This window comes from Lynx rufus, unplaced genomic scaffold (assembly GCF_022079265.1).
Source record: "Lynx rufus isolate CCGP_SWC_20201006 ecotype Redwood Valley unplaced genomic scaffold, mLynRuf1.p SCAF_7, whole genome shotgun sequence".
Classification (NCBI taxonomy): Eukaryota; Metazoa; Chordata; class Mammalia; order Carnivora; family Felidae; genus Lynx; species Lynx rufus.
Genome location: NW_025814889.1, coordinates 95,269,744 through 95,283,601, shown reverse-complemented (window position 1 = coordinate 95,283,601; position 13,858 = coordinate 95,269,744). Strand labels below are relative to the sequence as shown.

At 38.0% G+C, this 13,858-nt stretch overlaps 1 protein-coding gene across 1 annotated transcript in view; it reads left to right on the top strand.

Annotated features, from left to right (window-relative positions):
- The window catches only part of PTPRR (protein tyrosine phosphatase receptor type R), a 225,217-nt gene that overhangs the window by 192,031 nt on the left and 19,328 nt on the right, over positions 1-13,858 (top strand). Inside the window, 2 exon segments of the mRNA XM_047066390.1 lie at positions 7,934-8,044; positions 10,073-10,230. Coding sequence (XP_046922346.1) covers positions 7,934-8,044; positions 10,073-10,230 — 269 coding nt within the window.

Genomic DNA, 13,858 nt, shown 5'->3' with positions numbered 1-13,858 from the left:
GCTTGTAGAACACTCATTCTGTACTTTACATCATAAAAAGAGAATTGTGTAATTCCCAAAGGGTGCTATCCTAGGTACTGCTTACATTTTAGGGCATCTTATTGGATCATTTATCATCTGGTTTTAGTCAGCGCTTGTGTTTGTTTTCTTGTTAAAATTACTGTGTCAGGGCTTCAACATGACAATAAGAATTTAAGAAAGCTGAGCTTTCCTTTTTACCTTTCTGGTGAGTTCTATCCCATGAGTATACTATATTCTGGCTGCTAATCAAGAAAATCCAGGCTTACACGCAGGAGTTTATGAGTTTTGTAAAGTTCGTTGCCTTCTTTCATTTTTGCTACAATAGATAAAGTATTTTTTTTTCTGAAAGTTATCCATCCTGGAAAAAAAGTCTATTTGGGGTCTATAGATGAAGTTATGTACTTAATTAACTATATAGCTTACTAAAGAAACGTATTTTTATGAATTTTATATGAAAGTCAGAGGTGGCATAATAAAAACAGCCCCTAATATTCTCGGCTGTGTCACCCATATCAATCTATCAACACACTGGGCCGCTGATAATTCCTGCACAGTTGTTTAACATCCATGGCATTTTGCCTTTATTTTACCTAGTAGGAAAATATTTTTCAAGCTTAAAATGTACATTCTCTATATATGCATCTGTATATACATTCCTGCATACATATAAGCCAGATAATGTGAAAAACCTCCCATTACAAAACTAGTCATACTGGTTAAAATTTTAAATAGCATAAAATGTAAAATATAAATTAGCAACATTTCCTCAATCTGAGTAGATTGCATTACTCAGTATTAAAATTAAAAATTCCGTTCTGTTCAGACCCTCCATGATGTAAACATAATACTATAGAGGAAAGTTTGATGTTTTACAGATAAAACAGTAAAATAAAAATAGCATGCATAACAGAGCTTGGGGGAAAGAAAAGTCCCAGCCGGCAAAAAGTGAATAAAAGGCATAAAGCCAGAGAATTATGGGTTACTTGTGCTTTAATGACAATACAAGACCTGGAGACAAAGCCTTGGTCTTGCAGGAGCCAAGAGTTGGAATGGAGACCTTCCATAAAGCGAGCTCCTACAAGAGCTGTGCCTTCAGTGAAAAGGTGAACCACGAAAATAAACCTGCCCACCAAAATAGGACTATACCAGGAAATTAATCTATCTAAATCTGGTCTTCTCATGGGAGAGATAAAAAGGTTCTCTGTAGTATTCAGCACTTGAAAACCAGGAAATGCCAAGTATAACAATTAATATAAAAATTAATACTGGATTGATGACTCTCGGTGGCACTCTACAAAGGCAAAAACTTTATGGATGCATACACTCTCGGGATTTATATGATAGAATTTCAACAGAAAAAGCCCAGCCAAACAGAAGCTCACAAGTCAAAATAATGAGACAACACAAGTAAACAAGCAACATAAGGAAAAATCAGAAGAAACAACAAATAGGTAAAATAGACCCACAAGAAATTATAATAAAAGAAACTATAAATATAGGCTATTTTTTTTATAATTAAGTACACAAAACATAAAATTAAGAACTTGACAAGGGAACAAGTTACCATCACAAAAGGGTAGGAAGATTTTAAAATAAACCAAACAGTCCTAGAAATAAATATTATATAGATATTAAAATTAAAGAAAGCATCGTTAGGTTTAATAGGCTAGACACAGCTGAATAAATAATGATTGGATTAAAAAATAGAGCTAAGGAGATTACCTAGAAGATCAAAATGACCAAAAATACAAAAGAGAGATTAAGATATAGGGGCACCTGGGTGGCTCAGTAGGTTAAGGGTTTGACCCTCGAATTCAGCTCGGGTCATGATCTCACAGTTTGTGGGTTCAAGCCCCATGTGGAGCTCTGTGCTGAGCATGGAGCCTGAGCATGGAGCCTCCTCTCTCCTGCTTTCCCTGCCTTTCTTCTACTTGTGCTCTCTCTGTCTCTGTCTCTCTCAAAAATAAATAAATAAAATTAAAAAAAAAAAGAGTTTAAGACATAGAGGACAGTATGTAAATGCCCAATGTATAGATAATGGATATTTTAGAAGAAGAAAAAAGAGAATATAAGAAAAGAAATAATATTGGAGGAAATATTCCAAAAGTGATGAAAGACATGAGCTCTCAGATTTGAGAAGCACCATAAATCCTAGGCTGGATAAGTAAAAATAATCCCACAACTAGACACATCTATGTAACTAAAAAACACTAAGGGAGATGATTTAACAACAGAGTAAGTAACAAATGGCTTCTCAGTAGCAGCAGTAGAAGCCAAAAATCAGTAGAGCAATACCTAGCAAGGGATAAAAGAAAATAACTGACAACCCAGAACTCATGCTGGAGTTAACAGCATTTCCTAGATCTGAGTAGACTGTTAATCATTAAATTAAAATTAAAAATTCCTTTCTGTCCAGACCCTCCATGATATAAATATAATACTATAGAGGAAACTTTGATGCTTCACAGATCAAAATGATACTGAGAATTCTGGCTTAAAAAGAAATATGCAGTAAACTTCACACTACCAGGAAAATGCTGTTTACCAAAAACGTGCCAACTTCCAATTGTGTTCAGCATCATTGTTTGGAAGAGACAAAAATCATTTCCTCCAGAAAAAAATGAAGGTGGAGTTATCTTTAGAAATTCTCAGGCTTCATATTTTCATGAACCATTCTACTTTCTAATAAATGAGTAATTGCCAAGCTCTTATTTAATAATCCCACTATTCTCATATCACCAAGAGGCTGTTTCTCTTCGTACCATTCGTGTGTTCACTGATGTAGCTATTTTAATTTCCTCCAAGAACTTTTCCTTTGCATCCGCAACTTAGCAAACCGGCACAAGAGGTAGCTTTCAGCCTATCTCGACTTTTGACATACCTTCCTCACTAAACTTAATCATTAATAGATTTTGATTGAAAGTGAGAGACATATGACTCTTCCTTTCACTTGGACATCTAGAGGCCACTGTAGGGTTATTACTTGGCCTAATTGCGATAGTGTTGTGTCTCAGCCAATAGGGAGGCCCCGGGAGAGGGAGGAGCCAGGGAATGGTCAGTCAGTGGGACTGTCAGAGCACACCTATGGATCAATTAAGTTCACGGTCTTATGGAGGTGCAGTCGGTGCAACCCCAAAACAATTGCAATAGTAACATCGAAGATCAATGATCACAGACCACTATGACAAATGTAATAATAACGAAAAAGTTTGAATATGTGGGAATTACCAAAACGTGACACAGAGACATGAAGTAAGCCAAAGCTGTTGGGAAAAATTGTGCCTATAGACTTTCGCCAAGCAGGCTTGCCACAGATCTTCAATTTGTGAAAAATGCAGTATCTACAAAGCACAGAAAGCGAAGCTCAGTAAAAAGAGGTATGCCTGCACCAAGAATAAAAAGAAACAAGCAAACTGAGTCTCAGAACCAGGGTGTCTGTCCAAAGAAGGTCAAGGAAGGTAATGTTGAAGGCCAATCTGGCATGTAAATGGTGGAGCTCCTGCTGACCAGTTTTCAGCTTTCCTGGAGGAGCAGAATTAGCTATTATAATATCTAGAGAGGCAGCCTGGCCTAGCACTGCCCATCAACGCTGGGAAGCCTAATTACCATTTCCTACGTGACCAGCAGTCTGACACTCATAATGCCCAAGCAGTTAAGGGTGGCCCACAGTTCAAAAGCTGATAGCTCTCAAGCAAAATCACTCACCTGTCCTTTCAAACACGCTTATATTCCAAACATAACTGTACCTTATTTTTATTTTGCTGGGTTTTATTCAATTGTCTTAGCTTGCTTTGCTTGTAACTATAATTAGAATCCCTCCTATTTGACACTATTAGTCAAAGAAGTTACAGTGGAAAAATCATAAAAACAGCAACCAAAAAACTTCAATGCTTTGTTTTATCTTAAGACATGTACATTTGTTCACACTAAGTATTTTTCATTTTTTTATAGGACTTGTTTTGTTAGTGTTGGTCTGAAGCTGGAGTTCTAGATCATATGGCTTATGGAAATCGTGCCCTTTATACATCATCAAACTTGCCCATTTCAGTTTTTTTTTTTTTAAATGAAAGAGAACACAGAAAAGTTTGTAAAGGATTTATGAATGCAGAATCCTGCGCAGATTCAAACTTTGCACTAATTTTTACAATTGTCACCTGTACCTGATTTGACTGCAGTTTTCTTTACTGAGTCCTTTTTTTTCCCAATGAAAAACTTGTTTAACTTATACAATTATTTCCTATTTTCTTTGCACCTTCATGTTTCATTAATCTATGTAAAATTAAATGATGGGGCTTCGATAATGACTCTACCTACCATAAGGAGGTTTGGATGTAAGTACACCTTGGTGAACATGTAAAGCTCAGCAGATAGTAAGAGAGGCACTGGGCTTAGTAAGAGACTGGCCCAAGAATCATGTGTTGCATGAGCACCAGCCTATTTCACAGAGAGAAGGAAAGCCACTGGTTAATGCCGTGGTAAAGTAGGGTTGGTTGGATGACAGCAGATGTCAGAGATAGAAAGTAAAATTTTTAAAATGATGTTTGCTCTGACAGTTTTAGCTCCCAAGGGAATTTTCTCAGAGCCCCCTACCAAAATACCCGAGCTTCAGTTTCCCCTGCTGTAGGATGATAAATGATAATAATAGTAATAAACCTGTTCTACCAAATTCAGATGATTGTGGCAGGGATTAAGTGATATGCTGGTGAAGGTAGTTTTAACATTAAGTTGCTGCACCTGTGTTGGTAATATTTAGTTGGAAAGCCAGGAATGAAAGTAACTACAGTAACTGTAGGCAATCTGACATATCCTATACCTCTCATATGCTAATGCAATCCAAATGAGCCTGACCATCTTCTTTTTACTTATTTAGAGCCACTGTCTTTGTGATGATACATGTTTTTAGCTCAGAGAACAAAATCTTTTTGATTTTAATGCATAGAATTTAAAAAGAAAGTAACTTAAAAATACATTTTTTTCTCCCCAGGCAACTAAATTACTAGCTAGACCTCCTTCCTCTTCATACTCAAATAGCCCTAATGTGGTGGGATTGAGAGGGAGGGTCAAAGAAAAAAAAAAAAAAAAGATCATAAAAATATAGGAATTTGCATTGCTTTGCCTTGCATTCTACTTTTGCTGTAAACCACTGATTATGAAGAGTTGGTTGATGTCCAGAATCTTTATAGTCAGGGTTCACTAATCACTTGTTTGTACAAGAGACACATGAGCCTCTGAAGACCTCTTTTTCCTCCAAATTATGGATTCTTGGAATCCATAGATAATTTCACTGAAAGGCTCAGCCCAGTTAGCAAAGAATAGTGATAATTTGGGGTTATATTCTGTGAGATAGCGTGCTCTTCTGAATTACCTACAATTAGTGTGGTTTCACAGTATTATTTGTAACAGAGCATTTTCCTTCCTTGCATTTTCTGCCTCTTTCACATCATTGTTAGCCCCACAATAAAGAAACCCTAAAAAGCTGTTCACAAAAATAACCTGAACCTGAACTTTTGCTCTTTAAACAACTACATTTGCAGCTCTCCCCCACCTCATATTCAAAAAGCACCCACACTTATCTGGTCTCTTTTTCTCTGTTCTCCTAAAAGGCGGGGTGGGGGGGAATGTATTCAGTGTGTAAAAATAAGCTATTGTATCTCAGAAAGGAGATGGGATGCTAATTAAGGGTTGTTTGAATGAACAAGTCACATTGCATTGTCTACTGGGAGCTGACTGCCAATTGCATTTTTGGTAAAGAGTCAAGAAAAACATTCAAGAGGGCCCCGGCAAGCTTGAGAGAGAAGCAAGCAGCGCTTCCATTTATCAAGTAGGTGCACAAGGCTGTTCAAGTATTGTTAAGAGTCAGGGTGCAGGCTTTGAGCTCCTGTTTTGCAGCTTTTTCCTACGGGTTTCAAGAGCCACCTTCCCAAGGAGGGGGCCTGCTGCTCAGGTCTCATCGTGGACAATGGGGCACGTATACCAGACCGCTGGACCGCTGAATGTCTCTTGCTTTGTTCAATACCTTTTTCAAGATTCTTTGTCACTCTTCTTGGATGCGTCCAGGAGGCATGGGTTTTAAGATACACAATAGCTCGGGTCTTACAGCGAAATAATTGAAGCTTCATTGAAAGAAACCAGGCAAATTGGTTAGTATCATTCTCTTTAACAAACCTGGGAAATTTTAGACATTTGGCACTAGTAAATGAGGAGAGAAATACATTGCTTTATTTTTAAAAGATTTCTTTTCTGAATATTAACATTGTGTCGGCCAGAGTATGCCTTCAGCCTGATTGCCTTCGGGGGCCTGGGTGTGGGGTGGCATGTAAATAGAGGTGAATATGATTTACTTTGTTTGGAAAAGGACCAGAATGTAGAGGATGCAAATGTGTTTTTATTGTCATGGATGAAAGAAACAGTGATTCCACAAGGGCAACTGACTTCCATCCTGGCTCTGGCGTGGAATGGCTACTACTTAGCAAGAAAGAATCCCCGAGATGTGTTTCTGATACTTTACATGTCTTTTCCTTTAGTTCTATAAATCTGTGATTCTTTCTTTTGCTGCTCTTTTGAATCTGTAAGTTCTTAACTTTTTCATGTAAGGTCCTATGCCTTTGACATAGATGTAAAGAAACAAGTATCCTGAGTACTAAAAGGTCTACCTGACTGAAGGCAACAAGTGAAGAAATTTCTCTATAAATGTGCATGTGTGTTTGCAAGAAAATTATAAGTTCTATTTAAACAGTATTTCTAAAATGAACATTGCTTCTCTGGGCACTTAAAATAAACAGCGGCATTCACACTTTACATTTTTAATCATTGAAATATGTAGTAAAATTCACAGGTTTTTTTTTTTTGCAGATGTTTAAAAGACAAAATAATGAATAATATGAGCCTATATGTATGTTTGAATCTCATTTTGTAGTTTTCTTTTAATAATGTAGCTTGGATATCATAATAATGCAATATTTACTGCTTTATCTAATGCATAATTAAGTGATGATTGAATCAGTTAGATCAAAAACCTAAAAATAGAGCAACCATAATAAGAACAAAGTGTTTTAAATGCTTACTGTATGTCTGGCTTTGTCTGAAGTGCTTTTAATGTATTAAATGATGAGGAAACTGAGGCCAGAGACATTACGTATCTTTCTTACAGATTCTCAGCTAATAATAAGAGGTGAAACCAAAATTTGGACCCAGGTTCTCTGGCTCCAAAGCCTGCACCTTAATTACCATATTATATTGCTGTGGTTGCAATATAATTATTATTACTCATTAAAACCTTCAAAGAGGATTCATCATAAAAAATTTTTTAATAATTTTTTTATGCATTTATTTCAATAGATCCTATATGTGAAAAGATCCTGGAAGATATAGTACCATAAATGTATTAAAAATCATTATGTCCTCTTTACATACTAGAGAGATCTCATTCTGTGGCATCTGAAACTTTACAAATACTCTTATTAGACACTTGAACTTGAAGCAGGAAAATTTGACTTGGCTCAGTCATTATGAAAGAACATTCCTCTTATGTCGAGTTATCACATGATAAAGTCTAATATTTGGATCTTGAATTCTTAATCCTTAATTTCTCAATTTAGTTCTCAATTTTCATGTGGAGTTTTGGGAAATTTTGCCCTTTTTTGTATGGGATTATTAGCAATAGTGTTTGACAGGCACCTGTAAAAACTGATACTTTCCTTCTAAAATTTTATTGAGATATAACTTGTATACCATAAAAGTAACCTGTTTAAATGTGCAGCTCACTGGTTTTTTGTACATTTCCAGCCTTATAAAATTGATACTTGATTTTTTTAATTAATTAAATAAAAACTCTTGAGGCGCTTGAATGAAAAGTACCCTAAAACCAGTGAAATCATTAATATCTGTTGTGTTCTTTTTTCCCCTCCTCCAGAAATGTGTGTTATACTGGCCAGAAAAGAGAGGAATTTATGGGAAAGTTGAGGTTCTGGTTATCAATGTAAATGAATGTGATAACTACACCGTTCGAAACCTTGTCTTAAAGGTAAGAAAAAGCTATAACTATCTAAAAAGTAGATGATATGAGAGGATTACATTTCTACTCTGAAATTGTTTACCCCAATAAGTGCTGCAGATTCAATTTAAAATTTAATAATGTCTGGGCGCCCAGGTGGCCCAGTCCTTTGAGCATCCGACTTCAGTTCAGGTCATGATCTCACTGCTCCTGGGTTGGAGCCCTGTATCAGGCTCTGTGCTGACAGCTCAGAGCCTGGTGCCTGCTTCGGATTCTGTGTTTCCCTCTCTCTGTCCCTCCCCTGCTTGCGCTGTCTCTCTCTCAAAGAATAAAATAAAATGTTAAAAAAAAATTTTTTTAAAGATAATCTTTAAAAAAATCTTAATAATGTCAAAATCAAAGAGAAATTATGATCATTCCCTCATGTATTTCTTTGTTGTCAGTTACTCTTAGTATGTGGAATAACTAAATTAACATAAGTAGGCATTCAAGAAATTCACTAAATCGGATGTTGTGATCTTCTAATCTCTGTAAATAAAACATCCCTGATTTAACATTTTGAATGCTTTTCAAGGCTTGTACTGGAGACTTTACCACGGTTTGGGTGTTTTCTTATTTTTTTTAACCTTTATTCATTTTTGAGAGACAGAGACAGAATGAGAGTGGGGGAGGGACAGAGAGGAGGGAAGACACAGAATCCAAAGCAGACTCCAGGCTCTGAGCTGTCAGCACAGAGCCAGTCACAGGGCTTGAACCCACGAACTGTGAGATCATGACCTGAGCCAAAGCAGACACTTAACCGACTGAGACACCCAGGTGCCTCCCCAGCCCCGCTTTTGTGTGTGTGTGTGTGTGTGTGTGTCACTTTGGTCTAAGCAGCTTTTAGTAAGGTCTGGTAACTGAAAGAGAAAATCTGTGCTTGTGGGTGGCTGTAGGAGGCAAGGCAAACCTGAAGTGTTGACGAGATCTTCCCAAACTCGGAGTTACGGTAATTTATGGGGACTTTCCCCAGACCAGATTATGTCATAGAAAAGTTATCTTATTTAAATTATGGGCAGCAGATGCTGAGGAACGTTGCCATGGTACTGTTTTTGCTTCTAGAGAACAATCATCTCAAAGATTTCAATCCTACCTAGAGCCTCCCTGATGGTACAGAATCATCACACCGAAAGTATAGAAGCTGAGCTGCACTGAAAGTTTTTTTGTTTTTGGTTTTGGTTTTGGTTTTTTTTTTAGTTTATTTACTTATTTTTAGAGAGGGGAGAAAGTGGAGGGTCAGAGAAGGAGGAAGATAGAGAACCCCAGGGAGGCTCTTTACGGTCACCACAGAGCCTGACAAGGGGCTCGATCTCACAACCGTGAGATCATAAACTGTGCCAAAATTAAGAGTTGGACACTTAACCAGCTGAGCCACCCAGGCGCCCCTACACTGAGGGTTTTTAGAAGGGAATTCGAGATAGGAATTTCATTGAGTGCCTCCTCTGTGCCAGCTCCCCAGCCGGGCACTGGGTTTTGAGATGATGTGCATGATGGACTCTCACTCACTCTCATCTAGTGACCCCTTCTAGCTCCTTATTACCGGGACTCCTAACTGCTGTTAGAAACTACAACTTGGGATGAATGTAGAAATTCAAATGTAGGGGCCAAATGTAAGGGTAAGTGTTCCTATGAGAGTTAATATGTTTATCATCCCTTGTCAAGAATGTTCAAAGAACAGGAAACACGGTCCATTCAGATTCCCTCCTGGCTTCCTTCGCATCTACCCTTATGTTTATTATAACAAATTACAAACACCTATCTAGCATATGTTTCATACGCATTTTCTATTTTAAATATCTATTTCTCAAGACTGTCAAACTTTGACATCAGCCTATTTGTAGTAAAGTTTTCTCAAGGTGGAAGAGTACTCTTCAGAAATCTCCTAGATCTTTTTTTTCCACCCAGACAGAAGTAAGTTGCCAGCAAGCTGGGAGTGATAGAAGGCATTCAGTATTGTGGTTTGGATGACTTTTAGTTCCACAAGTAAATGAGGCATTTGGTGGCTATTGCTATTTTCAGCAAGGAAGTCACACCCAGCATGTGAAGCATTACTGGTACACCTCATGGCCGGATCACAAGACTCCAGACAGTGCCCAGCCCCTTCTACAGCTCATGCTGGATGTAGAAGAAGACAGACTTGCTGCCACGGGCCGAGGGCCCGTGGTCGTCCACTGCAGGTAAGGGGTGACCGTTCTTTCTGCCTAAGCAACTGTCTAGCCTCTGTAAAGTCATCAGACAGATAGAAGTTGGGTTGTGCTTCCTGGTCGTGACTTTATTGGTAAACTAAAGATTTGTTGCAATTGGTTAACTTCTCAATGTTTGAGTTTGGGTCAGGACGATACTTTACAGAACTGAAGCAGTATTCCCAGAGCATTTAGGCAAACAATTACACAGTAGAGAAAACACCACTTCTAAATAAATGACTCCGGGAACAGGAGACTTTATTCAGGCCTCTACGTCAAAACATACATCGATTGCTTTTGTATCATCGGTCTCATGTACACTAGGAATGACACATTTTTCAAGATTATTAATGGCTTTTTTGTTATTTCAAGATGGCACTGAACCATACATGAGTTGGATCTTGATAGCATTTATTATTAGGTCAAACTTGGTGAAAACCAGTCAGCTATTTTTGAAGTTATTTCATAAAGAAAAAAAAAAACAGATGGAAGCAAATTTATGAAGTGGGAAGTGAACAAGTGGTAGTTCACCAAAAGGAGAACAAAGTGTTGTTACCAGAACATGGAGTATTGGGGAGTAGGCCGAGAAAAGCAACAGATGTCTATGGTGGTTCCCTTCCCTAACATCTAACTTGAAGCTCTCCTCTCATAACTGATAGCTCATTCCCCAGACTTTCTTTTTAGTGTGCCCAAACAAAAGCAAATAATTTTAAAGTTATTTCTATAACCAGCCATTTATACTTGGTCAAAATAATTTATGTTGCTTTGTTTAACCTCTTAAGCCTTGCAAGAAAGCTTTTGATGATAATATTAATAAATAAAATTATAATTATTTTATTTTTTTAATGTTTTTATTTATTTTTGAGACAGAGAGAGACAGAGCATGAGCGGGGAAGGGGCAGAGAGAGAGGGAGATACAGAATCTGAAGCAGGCTCCAGTCTCTGAGATGTCAGCACAAATTCCTATGCGGGGCTCGAACTCACAGACTGTGAGATCATAACCTGAGCTAAAGTCAGATGCTTAACCAACTGAGCCAACCAGGCACCCCGCTAATTATTTTAAATTATAACTTTAGTCTCCTTCTTTTTTGAGCCTTTATAGTTTAATTAAGAATGAAATTTACTATATATCTATTTATCCAAAGGAGTCATTATCCAGTTTCTAGCATTAGGCCTTACCCTAAACTTCCCTTAGGGGTGAGGAAAGACAGCCTAATTGGTCATATTTTAGGGCTGGAACTGTCCCCCACCCAAAATCATAAAACACTCAGGATATCTAAAATGAACTAGCCATTTCCCCTATAAAACCAGCTCCCCTTCTGATGACTATTTCTAAGAATAAGACCAGCTTTTTTCCAGGCACTCAATATCTAATGTTGACAGTTATCTTTGGCCCTTCTCTCAACTCCAGCCTCAGTATCTAATCAGTCACCAGATTGGCTTTCCCTTCAAAGCTTCTCCCATAATCATCACTTCCTGTCCAACCACCCAGGTTCAGGCCCTAATGACCTCATACATGTATTTTAGAAGTAGTCAACTAATTGCACAAACACACCCCACTTCCCTATGCCCCACCCCCAGCCCAGCCTACTCACCCACTTCTCTTGCATGATGTTCCTAAAACCCTGGGTTTTATTAATCCTGGATCTGTGGATGAACTACAGGGGTCAGTGAACTCTTTGAAATTACTTTAACAAATTGGAGTACATAAAGTTATGTGAGTTTTTCTGGGGAATGAAAGTCCATAGTTTTTATCAAATTCTCAAAAACAAAACAAAACAAAACAAAACAAAACACAAAGCATCACTATTTTAGAGGATGAAGTTCAAACTTCTTAGTTTTCCATGTAAGATCATTTATAGGCTCTGATGAAGTTTCGGGGTGATGGTGAGGTGGTCCAGAGCTGATGACCAAGAAAGAATTCTTGAGACATCTGTGGTGCAAAAAGTTGGTTTTATTAAAGCATGGGGACAGGACCCATGGGCAGAAGAGCTGCGTGAGGTCACAACCGGTAACTCATTACATACTCTTGGTTTGGGAGGGGGTCAGGAATAGAGTAAGTCTCTAAGGTATTTTGGAAGCAAGGTTTCCAGGATCTTGAGGTGCTAGCTGTTGCTAGGGAGACTCCATTTATTACCATTTAGTAAAATCTCAGTCATGAGACTCTTCAGATTTATATTGGGAGCCATAAGCTTAGGGTATGATTGCCAGCATATACCTTGGGGGAGTTGAGAAAAAAGAAGTTTCTAAAGGAATTTTTATGCGTTGAAGGAGACTTACAGGATCCTGGGAGATGGGAAAATGTTAAGCTAAGATTCCCTTTTGCCTCTAGCAAAGTGTCATCATCTGAGGCAGCTGAACTCCTAGAGGGAGGTCACTCTGCTGGTTTCAAGGACTTGTCAATGGGCTATAGACAGTAAAGGAATTTAATTTTTCATTTGCCTTAGTTTCCTACATCACCATGGCAAGCACTTAAACCCCTTTCCTTTTGTTCTTGGGTAGCTAGGAGTGTCCCAGGAATATCATACACATTCCACCTGGAGTGGGGGAGTATGTTAGCCTGTACTTTACCCTCGGCTTGCCCCACGGTCCTTCATCAGGCTCCAGTGTGTCTGCCCAGTCTTGTTTCCCACTATTCCTCTAAAATAACTTTCTTTTCAGGCCAAGTTAGTCTACTTACTATTGTACATCATATATCCTGTTCTGCAGCAATTCTTTCCATTCTCGTAAATGGAATATTCTGATTCACAATAACCAAAATGCCCTCCATTCATAGGGTCCAGTTCAAATCCTATCTCTTTAGTGAAACAAACTCTTTATAGACTCTTTAACTAAAAGGGACCTCCTTCACCTCTGAATTCCTCTGCACTCACATTCAACAGGAAACAAGCACCAAATATGAGAAATAAATTCTATTTGAGTGCCAGGAAGGGAACTATTAATTCAGAACATGAGGACTGAAGAAAGCCTCTAAGAGTTGGGGTAATGTTGAACAAGAACTTAAAAAATAACCAACGTGTGTGGTTTTAAAGGGTGGTAAAGAGGGCATTTCTGACCAAAGGAATATCATTAACACAGAGAGAAAAAATGAAAAATAAAAGCCATTTTTTTTGCAAGGACTCATGTAAATGAAAAAAAAAAATGGCACAAAAGGTACAAAGAGAAGAGTAAAAAGACCTAAAGCTTGAAAGTTAGCCACTTTCATATTGTGCAAGTTCACAAATTCCATGGTAGGGAGCTGAGACGTTATCTGTAACTACTGGAAGGCATCTACAGTCTTTGAGTAGAGAGTAATATGCTCAGATTCCCCTTTTAGAAAGATGAACCTAGCAGCTGTGTGTATCGTGAATTAGCCCAGGAAGAGACTCAAGACTTGGCAACCATAATGAGATCATTGCTAACCATGAAGTAAGGAGGTGTCGAAAACGTGAGCACAGTTTATAGAAAGGAAAGCATGGGTCCCAAAAGCTTCAGTAGAGGTGGAAAATATAAGAATTGGTAACAGATTGGATGTGGGAGGTGAGAGAGGAGAGATGTTGGAGATGGCTCCAAGATTTCTAGGCTGGAAAACTTGTGGCTAACTGGTAATGCCATTGAGGGAAAAGATAATTAATTCTGTTTT